This window comes from Marmota monax, unplaced genomic scaffold, assembly GCF_021218885.2.
Source record: "Marmota monax isolate L192 unplaced genomic scaffold, Marmota_monax_Labrador192_F-V1.1 WCK01_AAM20220418_F8-fsc00111, whole genome shotgun sequence".
Classification (NCBI taxonomy): Eukaryota; Metazoa; Chordata; class Mammalia; order Rodentia; family Sciuridae; genus Marmota; species Marmota monax.
The window spans coordinates 1,846,381-1,859,338 of record NW_026695067.1 but is presented as its reverse complement, the minus strand read 5'-3'; the positions used below and the strand labels follow the sequence as shown (position 1 = coordinate 1,859,338).

At 50.6% G+C, this 12,958-nt stretch overlaps 1 protein-coding gene across 10 annotated transcripts in view; it reads right to left on the bottom strand.

Moving 5' to 3' along the window:
• Window positions 1-12,958, bottom strand: part of Tmem266 (transmembrane protein 266) — a 111,389-nt gene that overhangs the window by 37,791 nt on the left and 60,640 nt on the right. For 4 of the 10 annotated variants that reach the window (XM_046427867.2, XM_046427869.2, XM_046427868.2 and 1 more), the window contains exons 4-5: window positions 10,864-11,018; window positions 7,896-7,969 (exon numbers count right to left, since the gene is read on the bottom strand). In XM_046427867.2, the coding sequence (XP_046283823.1) occupies window positions 7,896-7,969; window positions 10,864-11,018 (229 nt within the window). Of the gene's footprint in view, window positions 1-7,895; window positions 7,970-10,863; window positions 11,019-12,134; window positions 12,508-12,958 lie in introns of those variants that run through there. The other 6 variants (XM_058573760.1, XM_058573761.1, XM_046427873.2 and 3 more) reach the window with 5 other exon arrangements.

The window sequence follows — 12,958 nt, the reverse complement described above, 5'->3', positions numbered from 1 at the left end:
CAAATCCAGCTGTTCTATAAGCCAGCAGGACAGGAAGAGAGCATGGCTTTGGACCTCAGTGGGTTCCCTCTGACAGAGTGACTTCACTGTTCACTTGTGGACAAACAAACACGGCACCTCACTGAACAAGACGAACACACCAAACTGTGCTTCACCTTTTGGAATAAAAATTGGTAGTATTTCTCAAAGAATAAAAAGGTTTTAAAATGTCCACAAAATAGGCTAAGTGTAGAGTGTAAAAACAGTACATGCTCAGCATTCGCAAAGCCATATCTATTTGCGTTTTGTTCTATAGAATAATCGATACTCCGAGAATCAAATTTTGAAAATCTCTTTTAACAAATCAACTAGCAAGGCAATGAAATGAAAACTACCTCTCTCTCTTCTTGAAAATTGCTCCAAAGCACTACAAAAAAAAATGTAAATTCTCTGCATAAAGCCACCAGGCATCTTTGCCTAAACCTCAAAATGTGAGGACAGAAAGCAGACGTAGAAATAGTGAATGATATGTCAGGGCGAAAGAAGGTACAGCCTAGGTGTTGGAGGAAGGAAAACCACTGGGAAGATAGTCCATCTGTCCAGCATAGTCCTGGTGAGCACAGGGGTTGTGGGGGAGGGCAAGACAAGGGACTGATACCTGGAGGCTGTTTTTAAATTTCTAATGAGTGAAGTCATCCCCTGAGACTTCTCAGCCCCAATAACTTTGTCAATTCCACGATGAATATATATTCATATTATTTATTGGTTTAGTTTCCCTGGAGAACTTTACATGCATTATTTCATTCATCACAAAAATTCCTCTAAGATGGGCTTTTTAACTTTATCTCAGATGAGGGAACTTGAAGCTCAGAGCAGGGAAGTGACTTCCCCAGTACACACGCTGGTGAGAGGCTGCCCAGGGCCCTGCCTGTCCCTCCTGCCATACCACTGTTCCACATGAATGAACTGGTCCCTTGGGTGAGAAGTCATGACAATGGGTGACACCGGAAGTGGTGCCAGCTGAGGGCAGGGGCTGAGAGAAATTTGGTACAGAGGAGCAGGCAAGGATGGAGTCACCCACACCTCACCTGAGGAGGTGCCGGGATGGAAGGATCACTGTGAGTCACTGTAAGTTTGGCTGAGAATCTAATTTCCTTTCTGCTTCTAAGAAGCTACTTTTAAATCAATGTTGGAGGTGGTCGAGATTGGGGTGAGCTTTCGGAGCTGGTGCCGTTTATGACAGCAGAAATATGGAGACATCCAAAAGTTGAGGTGAGAGTCAAAAAGGGACATGCTCATGATGGAGTTGTTAGAAATGGAGGAGCAGACAGGGGAGATGTTAGGGCTTGACAGGGTGGGTGATGGGAACACAGGCGTGTATTAAATGACTCGCTGATTTTTGATGTGCTCAAAATACTTCCTAATACTAGGTAGAATGCTCCTAAATATGTTGTTGAAAAGAAATGTAAAACAACATGGAAGGACATTTACAAAATACAACTGGACAAAAGGGAAAGTGAGGAAAACGTGTAGATACACAGGAGTGGGAAAGGCCTTGCGTTCTAAGATGAAATCAGTGGTGGTTATCTGCAGATGATGAGGCTATGGGGGATTTTGGTTTTCTTATTTTGGCTTTGTCCATGTTTAATTTTATACAGCGGGAAGAATTATTATGGTAAACATCAAGACTTGTTTTTTTCCTACATCACAGTGATCAGATAGAGTCTTGGGTCTCACCCTTGATGAGACGTCATCAAGATTGTTGGCTTGGTGGGCTCCCAGCCCCTTCTGAATGTAACCCTGAAGGCTGAGCATCAGGCTCAGTCTGCTTCTGAGGCTGAGGGTTGGCAAGCATGTGCTTTTTCTAGAGAATGTTGTGGTAGGTAGAACATTCTGAATCTGGGTCTATTTCTAGAATCTGAGAGCTAGAAGGAGGATAATGTTTTAAATCCTGTTCTAGCAGCTCAGCGAGTCGCCACCTAGCCTGAGTTTGTAGAGTTCAGCTAACCATGAGCATGGTACTGTCTAAAGCAGTGCATTCCAACTTGCTTAGAAAAGTCATCTTTAGGGGCTGGGATTGTGGCTCAGCAGTAGAGCGTTCGCCTCACACAGGCGGGACCTGGATTTGATCCTCAGTACCACATAAAACTAAAGGCATTGTGTTGTGTCCATCTACACCTAAAAAATAAATATTAAAAAAAGAGAAGTCATCTTTATATTTGATCTGAAAGCCCGCCAAGATCGTTGTCAAGGTGAAGGCAAAGAAAAAAGTGGGAGTGACGTCCTGAAGAATTTCTCACAAACATATTGAATTTATCTGCTTCTTTGATGGTATATGCCATATGCCCAGCCCTGTGCCAGGTGATAAAGGAAGACAGAAGACTATAATAAGGCCCAGTGGAGCTGGGGACAAAAACCTCTGCCCAAGGAGGAAACAACAATGGGTTACACCAACAAGCTGAGAGCACCGCTGGTCCATGTGTGGGGGTCTGGGGGGCGGTCAGGACAGGCTGCCTGGAAGAGGGATGGAGGAGCAGAGCTGAACCTGAGAGGAGTGAAGGACTCAGAGACAGCACCAGTGGGAAGGTCCCTCCAGACAGAGAGCATAAGCCTGGGCACTTCCAAAACAAGAACATGGAGTCTGACAAGGCTGGTGCCAGCTCTTGTCTATTTACTGGAAAACTGTTAAAATATACTGACATTTGAAAACTATGCATTTGACTGCCAGCTTCCAGGAAACTGTCATAATAAATAAACAAAGCTACAGCATGATCTGAACCACCTTTTCCATCTACATGACCTTACACAGTGGTGCTGTTTTAAACTCTCCAACCAAGCTGGACACAGTGACACACACCTGTAATCCCAGTGGCTCAGGAGGCTAAGGCAGGAGGATCATGAGTTCAAAGCCAGCCTCATCAATGGTGAGGTGTTAAGCAACTCAATGAGACCCTGTCTCTAAATAAAATACAAAATAGGGCTGGGGATGTGGCTCAGTGGTCGAGTGTCCCTGAGTTCAATCCCCAGTACCAAAAAAAAAAAAAAAAAATCTCCAACCAAGCATCGCACAGGCCCTGTGGAGGAATTCTGAAGGTTTGCTCCAGTGCCCTCCCACTCAGGGCAGGGCAGAGTCTGAGGTCTGGGGAGGAGGAGCGAATCTTCTAAAATGAGGTCTGACTCTAAGAGAACAAACGTTGGCTGCTTGAGGTCCCGACCCACGTCCTCTTCTGGCAGAGCCATTTCAGGCATTATCAATCCTGCTGGGCTTGTCCTAACAGGTGGCAGCTACTGTTTATTTTGTGGATGGCCAAGTGAGGCTAGAAGTCCTTTCCAATGTTTTAACCTCTGGTCCAGTACCCCACAGACAGGGCTGGAGGGGCTGTGCAGGGGCTCTCATAGCTAGTGAGCAGCAAGCTTGGAACCCTGACTTCCCTGCACCATTCTCAACATTGGAGAGGGTGAGACAGAAAAGAAAACCTCTTCCCTGAAGCCTGACCACTGGCCCCACCTTCCAGAGGGTCAAGAAGACATGAGGTTGGGTTTTCTCACTTCGATACTGGAAAAGCGAGGAACAGACCAGGACAGTGACTTATTCAAGGTCACAGGGTGACTGGCTCCTTCAGTTGGATACTGAAGGGAATGAATTCATCCTTCATCTCTCAGAGCTTGGAGCACAGCATCCCCCTCTCCCCACTCAGCCAGGGATGGAAGCTCACCAGAGCCCTTCTGGAGAATGCATAGGCAGGAGAAGGACCCCTAGTATCCAGAATCTTGGGGTGGCTGCTGATGCTGAAAGATAAGGACCTTGCTGTTTGGTTTGGCAATGGATGTCTCTTGGCAAATGGTACAGGTAGCCCAAAGGCCAAGCTCCTGTGTGACTCCAGTGCAGCCCTGGGACAACCCTAAGAGGCTGCTGTGGGGAGAAGGAGGTGGCTCAAATAGCTGATGTGAAGAGAAGATTTGATGGGTTGATGACCAGATAAACAAATGTGGTCCATCCATACAATAGAATATCATTCAGACATCACCAAAGTACTAACCCCTGCTAGGGTGGGAACAAACCACATTACGCTAAAGTGACTGAAGCCAGACACAAAAGGCCACATAGTGTATGGTTCCAGAATAGTTAAGTTTCCAGAGACAGAAAGCAGATGAGTGGTTGACGGCGGCTGGGGTAGAGAGGGCACAGGGAGTGGCTGCCTAGTGACTAACAATCTCCTTTGGTGGTGGTGAAGATGCTTTGGAACTAGACAGAGATGATGGTTGCAGGACAGCTGTATGCACTGAATGTAGAAAGGGTTATGCTGTGGGAATCCCACCTGTGAAGGAGGCGGAGGGGGAGCAGGGGGAGGGAAGCAGGTATGGGAAGGGGAAGAGAAGTGGCAGCAGCAGCAGCCACCCCACTGCCACTGCTTCCACCACTGCCACCACCTTGAGGCTCCTATCTAGAAGGTCAGCCATGGGTCAGCTTTGTCCTCTCCCAGGGGAAAAAGCTGGGGCTGCTCAGGCCTTTCCATACCCTAAGATGGGGCCAACACCCCATGGCCTGCACTGCTGTGGGGTGGCCTGGCCTTGGTCAAGAGGTCCTAAGAATGTGTGCAATCTCAGGAAGAGTGAGGCCTCCTGGTTCCAAGTGGCCAGCTGGGCCAAGTCTTGGCCAAGGGCGGGGCTGTGCTTTGGAAAAATCTTTTGCACAATTCTCCATTGGATTTCAAAGGCTCTGCTTGTTCTTGGTGCTGCAGGGACACAGGGAAGGGCAGTGACCCCATCTGACCTAGCGGAGCAGGGCCCAGAAAGCCTGTGGGTACCCACTCTCACCGTGGGCCCTTAGTAAGACTACCCCCACCCCTGGCCTTCCTGATTGAGCACCATTTCACTCCCTTGAGAAGTACCTATCTTACTGTTCAACAGTGTGGACTGTTTGAACAGATGTCCTCCAACGGAGCCCAAACCAGCCTCTCACCTCCATTCTGGGGCTAGCTCTGTCCTCTGGCAGGGCAGTGGACAGCTTGCCCAACACAGGTCTGCATCTGGCTCTGCACGGCATTCCTGCATGCCCTTGGCAGGTTTGCACTCCTCTCCAGCCCTCAGCTTCCCAATCTGTAACATGCTCTGCCCTCCTTTACAGGGCTGTCCGAGGCTCGGCTGAGGCAAGAGGACCAGGCAAAGGGCTCCAGGGAACAGGAGTCTTAGAGTGCAGACTTCTGGGAATTTGCATGTGCAGTACAGCCCACTCACTAGGCCCAGAAGGCCTGGAGTGACCCTTCACCCTTGGCTCTCTACCCCTGGGTCCTGCCAGAGAAAGAAGGGGCCAGATCTGAAGGGTGACATTCATTTCTCCCAGAGGAAGAAGGAGGGCTGGTTGTTCTTGGGTTTTGGTCTGAGGTCTTGCTAGGTCAGACTTTTTCTTTCTTAATTCCTGGCCTTGGACTTTACCCCAGATTCCTAGTCCCCTCACAACCTGCTGGCACCAAGGCCCACAGAGGAAGTCAGTGGTGTGAGACCAGGTGAAATACTAGAGTCTTGGGTCCAGTTTTGGCCATAACTGGCCATGAAACTCAAGGCTGCTTTCCTGATCTGTGTGGGGTTTTTGTAAGGACCCTACTGGCATTTTTGACAGGCAAACATGCAGGCCTGATGGGCTGCTGAGGGACATTGGGCTCCCCCAGCCCTTCCTATTCAAGGACCCCAGTCATTGTGAGCACAAACAGCCTCATGTATTTCCGAACCCGGGGCAGGGACCCCTCTGACCATACCAGAACCAAAGTTCTGAAACTTGGTTCCCTGCAGTGCTCTGTGAGGCTGTATTGGTTAGATAGGCTGTCCCCAAGTGAGGCCACCATGCACCAGCCTCTTCATCCGTACTGGGCAGGGTGCTCTGGGGGAGGCAGGCAGCCCTGCTGCTCTGTTACTGGCTTCAGTCCACCTTTACCAACTTCAACAAAGACCAAGACAGGGACCAGCCTCTGTTGGCCTGGCTCCCCCTGCAGAGCCTGTGGGAGCCCCAGCCCTGTCCACACTCTGGGAGGTGCTTGCTGGGGGGCTCTGAGGCTGTGATTCCTGCACACAGGCCCCTGTCTGTTTCAGGTGGCTCGTCTCCGACAGTGACAGGAAGGGAATGCCAAATTAACGCTGGGTAATAAATTCTGCAAAAGCCAATAAAACCAAAGCAGAGGGACAGAGGGGAAGAACCGCAGCAACTGATTAAACATTTTTGTTGGCAGTCACAGACACATGGCACATTTTCCAAGGTTTGCATCAAGGAACCATCTGGCCCTGGCCCAGGTGTTTGTGGGAGGGAATCTCAGAGAGAAGAGAGGAGGGCCAGGGAGGCCAGAACTCCCATAGGGGCACTAAGCCGGGGAGCAGCACCCCCAGGGCTGTGGTCGCAGTGAGCTGGTTGGGAAACTTCCCAGGAGGACAGGGTTGGGATCTGCTCCCGCAGTCTGAGCCTCAGGCCCAGGCTCACCGGCCAAGTCCACGAGTCGCAGGAGCCGAGGCCTGGGGAAGAGAATGTTCTGCTGTGCTGCCAGCACAACCCACACCCAGACTCGGGATTTTGTACTCAAGACCCAAGGCCCAGCTCTCCCCTCTTTTCTAGGGAGAGAGTGATCAGGGCCACTGGACCTCCAGAGCTGGCCCACAGGAGGCCCCTGGACTCCTGACTCCCTGGGTTCCCTGATAGTACCACAAAATGCTCTCTTCCTCTGTCCCCCAGCCCATGCTCTCCTATAGCATCCCTGTACCCTCCTCCCTCTGAGGCTGCATTGTACTGTGAGGCCCAGAGCCCTGTGCCTTCAGGGTAGAAGAGGTGTGTGTATGTGTGTGTGTGTGTGTGTGTGTGTGTGTGTGAGAGAGAGAGAGAGAGAGAGAGAGAGAGAGAGAGAAAGAGAGAAGGCTCTGAGCCTTATTCGTGTCTGCTTTTTACTACAAGGCCCTCCTGGGGCTCTGTGGGCTGATGTGTACCAGTGGTGAGAGGTGGGGACACATGGGTGGAGTGGGACAGGGCCAGCTGACGTGGCCAGCCCTTGGCTCTATTAGAAGGAGCTATTTTCCCACAGGATGCTCTCCTGACCCTCAGGGACCCCCCACAGCTTTCAACCTTTCAGCCCCTCCAGGAGGTCCTGCCGGTAGCAGCTCCAAGCCAGTGTTCCCCAAATGCAAGCCAGAGTACCACTGTGATGGCCTGAGAACTGCTCAAAAGAGGAGTCACTCACCCCACGTAAAAATAGAAGAATGTGCTGGAATCCCAGTTTCTTAAGCGTTTCAGTCCCCACATGGGGGCTACTCCTGGACCCAGTGGCCCAGGAGCCTCCAGGTAGCTTTTCAGACATGGTTTTTATCCACTAACTCCAGAAACCCCAAGGAGACCTGATTCACCACTTCAGAAACATAACCCTTGGCCTAGTCACACCCTATGCCCCTGGCAGGGCCTGCTCCAGTCTACTGTCCAGCCTTGTGACCGCATCCTCTGTCCTCTGCATGCCTCAGCCTTAGGGTCAGCCTGACTGTGGCCTTCCTAGCTGCTTCCCATCTCTAGCTTTAGTGGCGTCCTGCCTGCTCCTTACCAGCCACACCAACCAATGCAATTCTTCAGCTCTTCCTACTCAGCCTCACCTTCACAAGGCCCACCCCTCACCTGGACAACCCCTGCTCATGCTCTGAGATTCCACTCAGGGGTCACCTGCTCAGGCCAAAGCTCCCTGGCTGGGTTGGCGGATGCTCCCGTGCGTCTCTGGCTCCTCCCTGAGCCATCACCTACTGTAGAACTCAGGTGCCTGGATTGTGTCCCTCTTTGAAGCCTCAAGCGCTAACAGAGGGCCTGACATATAAGAAATATGTGGAAAAGCAAAGCTTGGTTTCCCAGTAAGGAGTTGCTCTAAGGAAGGGGCGTCAGGGCCCAAGTTTTTACTTACCTCTGAGAAGAACACAGACAGAATGACCAGACTGATCCAGTGGATGATGCTGGCAAACTGGAATGCACTGGAAACTGCAAGGAACATAGTAAGGGCCAATTTTAGGAGCAAGGAATTAGGTGCATTGGTAGGGGGGCTTCACAGCATCGAGGGGGACCTCTGGGACTCTAGGGCCCACTCTGGTTGAAATTGGGTCAGAGAAGAAGGGCAGCTTTAGGAGTGCCTGTGGTGGAGGTCTGGGAGCCTGGTGGTCAATGGTGCTGTGGGCTGTTCTCCCTCCAGTCCCCGGGGCTCTTTGCTCCCCACGGGCCACCTCTCTGAGTTCCTGCTCAATCCTTGTGGGTTTCTTGCCATAGCCTGACTTCAGGAAAGGAGCCTCCAGAGAGGGTTCTCAAAGACACCTGTGGCTATCGGACCTGTGCGGGCAGCTTCAGTCAAGCCTGGATGAGCTTCAGAAGCTCACAGCACAGTGCACCCCCAAAGCACTGTGCACTGTTAGTGGGACTCAAGGCAGCTTCCCCTGACCATCACCCTGAAACTCTGAGTGGCAGAGATGGTCGCGTCAGCAGCATGTTTTGGAGAGATGGCTGGATGGAGGCCTGAAAGAGGGGCTAGACATGGGACGAAAATAGCAGAGCCTGCGGGCTGGGAGCTGCCAGAGTGCCATTCACCTTCCAGGCTCTGGAGTGAGAGCAGGGAGCTGTTGGCCACTGACGGCTTCAACTCCACCGTCTGCTAACAGTCCTAGAAGTGAAGGCGCTGTCTCTGGGGGAGTCTTCTAAAGTCCAGGAAGCCAGGACCAGCCTCCGAGCCCTAGCAGGGTCTAGTTTACCAGTTAGTGAGGCCACAAGTGGGTGCTGTGGCAAGGGTCAGGTGAGTTTTGATAGAGACAGGGTGGGAAGGTTTCCTCCCAGAGGCAGGCCTCAAAGAGATATGTAGACATTTTAGGGCAGCAGGCAGAGCAGAGAGAGGGCAGGGATGCCACTGCCAACAGGCCTGCACTGCCTCCCTAGTGGGCCTGCTTGGTGTGTGTGCTGCTCAGAATCCCCTGGAGCTGACTGTAGAGGCCCAGTGCCTTCAGTGGGGAGGGCTGGCCTCAAAGAGGAACCTACAGCCTTTCCCTGTGTTCTGCGACTCCTGGGGGTGTGTAAAAACCAGGTCATGGAGTGAATCTAAGGGGGAGAAGGCTGCAGGTTCCAGGTGGGAGACCCTGGGGTCCCCTGGCTTTGGGCCTAGGTGACCCTCAGAAGCTGAGCCCTGGAGATGCTGTGGATTCCTTCCCCTCCCCAGCCACAGGAATACCAGTGGGAACCAAGAAGCTGAGGCGTGTGTGACTCTGAAAAGACCTCCAGATGATTCTGAAAACATAAAATCTCTCCCCATTATTTCTCAAATGAATTCCTGTGCCTTTTTTTACGGTTTGCTTTAGAAGAGCAATAAATCTCTGATTGTGCATTTTATGGAATTTAAGATGCCTTTTATGAGCTGCTATTGGATCTCCCCACCAAAATCAATCTCCTGGATACTTAATTTTAAGCAAAATTCCAGTGTCGGCTGAGTTCTCAGTTCTATTCAATGCCTCGAAGCCGAGGGCCCCAACGACAATCCACCACAGGGAAAGAAAGATCCCGTTATGGTCAGATCTCATAAAAAGCAGACAGTATGGATGAGTGGGAGGGAAAGTCTACAACATGGTTTAATTGAAGACAGGTTGAGTGTAAACCCAGTGCTGGTCACTTTACGCTGGAAGATCCTTTAATTGGAACCAAGGGGCCACCAGCTGCATAAAACCCAACTAGGCTTATCAGACAAAAGCAATTTTGTGCTGGCCGTCATCCTCACTTAGAGAGCAGAGGAGGCTAATGTGACTTGGAGGGCGATTCGACAGACCCTGACGATGGAGGATCCAGTAGAGGAATTGAGGGCACTGGAGAAAACAAGCCTGTAACAACCAAATGGGTTTCGGGGTGACTGAATCTGCAGTCCTGGATTTTGTCAATGGAGGGGAAGGAAATTTCTCTGGGGCCAATAATTTCACCTCTTTTTTATTTGCACTTCAATGATTCAATTTCAGAATCAGGAAAATAGGGAAAAGGGATCCTAACCATTCAAGGCCAGGGGAGTCAAGACCCTTGGTCCCTGGCCCTCTGGTATACCAAATGGCAGAGAGCAAGGGTCTGGGTAGGAAGTGGGCCTTCCACCCTGACAGCCAGGATGCCACAGCCAGAACAGAGAGGAAGCAGCCAAGCCTCCTGTTGCCCTACACATCAGGCTCCAGCAAATGTGAAGCTAGGACAAATCCCAAGAGGACCTACGCGGGAGGACGGGCCAAGCAGTAAAGTGATCCGGTGACTGGAAGACCCATTTCTGCTACCTCTGACCTAGGGCAAGTCTCTTAACTCATCCAAATCCTAATGTACTCTGCCATAAAATGGAATCATGTCAGTCTTGCCCATCTCACAGGGTGGTCCTAGGATCAAATGTGTGGAAAAGTTCTTTCAAAACTATCACACTACATATAAGTAACACTGCCAACTTACAACTGCATAAAAACCCCAGGAATCTTAGCCTCATTGTAGCTGCTGTCATTATTAATTACCACACGGTGATATGCCTCCACAGATGAGGACTCTCTTTACACTACAAAAAAACTCCAACCTGGAAAATTCTAAATGGGAACGATAAAAAAAAATGCACACAGGGGTCCCCAACATTTTTATCTCATCAGTTTCTGATCATGGAATGCTGGGGAAGGGGGCTGAAGAGGACACAGGGCAGAGAGGAGCAAATGCTGATGACCAAGAGAGAAGCTGCCAGACACATTTCCTCCCCAGCGGCAATCCCCATGAGCCCCCCCGGGGCCAGCGCCTTGGCAGTGGCATGCTGGTTGGGGACCCCTGATGGATGCAGATGCACAGTGAATATTGACATCATACGTATTTGCATATGTATCTCTCTGGCTACTCACACTGGAGAAGCTTTATATCTATTAGAAGTTCCAGAGTCAGGAGAATCACCACCAATATTACACAGGCTACCAGGAAACTGTTGAGACTTGCACTGAGCAAAAATACCTGCCATACGGCTGCTCTCTTCCCACAGCATGGCTTCAGCCAGTTAGACCTGTGGGGACAAAAGCAGGGAGAGGAGGGGCTGAGAATGGGAGGGGACAAGGGTAGATCCCGGCCACAGCCCTGCCTCAAACCCCAAGCCATACCCCTCCTGGGCTCTGCATGACTTCACCATGAATATGATCTTAAGAGGCCACTGGGTAGGGTCATAAAGAGATGGAGCTGGATTTGCATGCTAACTGTGGCAGCTCACAGCACCATCCTGTGCTTCAGTCTCCTCATCTTTAAAATGGGTAGGAAACCCACACCCCATGGGTTAAATGTACAGTCTGCCTATGTGGCAACCGCTACACAAAAACACGTTGTTATTCTATGTCTGTGTATCTTAAAACATAGCTCGTCATTTAGGAGAAACTCAGTTTGCATTAAGTGAATGCTCAAGGAATTAGTAAATTGGTTTTCCGTTTTTCAGCTATATAAAGAAAGACTTGAACTAGCATCCTGTTTTTCAAAGCAGGTTGTCTTCAGAACACTAGTTCCATAGAACATTACAAGTTGTTACTTAATTTAAAAAAAGAATTCCATGGTTGGGTAAGTTTGGGAAAATTTGGGCCAAATAAAGTTCCATGGATATTTTTCTATGTGGGACATTTCGGTGCTTGTTGGGCCAGGGTATCCTTTTGTCACAGAGTGCCCGGTGGGACTCATGTTCTGTGGACCATCTTTTGGAGCACCCTTGACTAGGTGATGGTGAACAGTCCCAGGAAAGATGAAGCCACGAGGACAGACTATTTTCCACGTAGGTTTGAAGTAGGGAGGGACCCACAGAAGGCAGAGCTGCCTGGGTCCCTTAGGGTATTTGATCCTCTTTCCTCAGGAACACAAGAGGGGCAGCTCTAAGGTGGGCAAGGAGCACCAGGCTGACTGTGCCGAGGTCAACTGTCATAGTTTGATTACAGGCTGGACCTGCCTGCCCTTCCTTGCTAAGGAAGAACTAGGCATCCTGTAGAGGCACAGTGCCAGCAGGGGAGTCCTTACTTCTGGCTCTGCCTTTGGCCACTTGGGGGCCATATGTGAGGGTACTGGGCCACTCTGAGACTCTGCTTTTGGTTTGCAAAATAGGGGTTTCATAGGGTTATTGAAAGCTAAATGAGAGAATGTATCTGACCTGTTAAACACAATGTAGCTGAAATGGCGTGGTGGTGATGATGATGATGATGGTGGTAAAGTATCTGATGGCCCGTCACCCCCTGTCCTTCCCATCCAGAGAGAGCCAATCTGCTGCAGCCTGCTGCCAGGGGGCCAGTGCCCACCTCCTGAAGATCGCGAGGGTATCACTGGGCCGGGAAGGCAGCTTGCTTTGAGGTTCTCCCTTCACTCTGAAGGAACGTTGCGAATGCTTCCAGGTGGAGAGTTCTTCCTCACAATCCATCCAGGGAAAGCTTGAAGGACAGAGCCCAGCGCTCTTCAAGAAACTGGGCTCACTCAAGCCTTCCTAGATATTTTCTAACACTTTGGTAATGGCAGGCTGGTCCTCGGCTCTGTGAGGGATACAGAGTCTGGGGTTTGGTCCCCAGTCTTGGGAAGCCAGTCCCAGAAAGAGAGAGAGGAGGATTTCGACAGGTGATGGAGGAAGGCAAGGAGGTTGTTTTGGACAGGGGGGAGGTTGATGTGGACCTCCATATGGCCCAAGAGCATGGGGCAAGGGATGAGGAGACTAGCCAGGTCAGAAGAGATGGCTTCTCTTGAGGAATAAATGGAAAATGGGGAGAAAGCTCAGTGGGGGCAGATTGTGAAGGCCGTGGATGCCTCAAGTGCCCCTTCAGATGGATTTCAGAGCACCACAGAGGCACCTTTCCATTTTTTTGTAGGCACCCAGGGCCAACCCACAAGCTAGAGGCTACCAGGCAGGCCCCACACAAAGAAACCTCAGGGAGCTCAGCAGGGTTGCCAGATCAAACACAGGCCATCCAGTGAAATTCAAATTTCAGA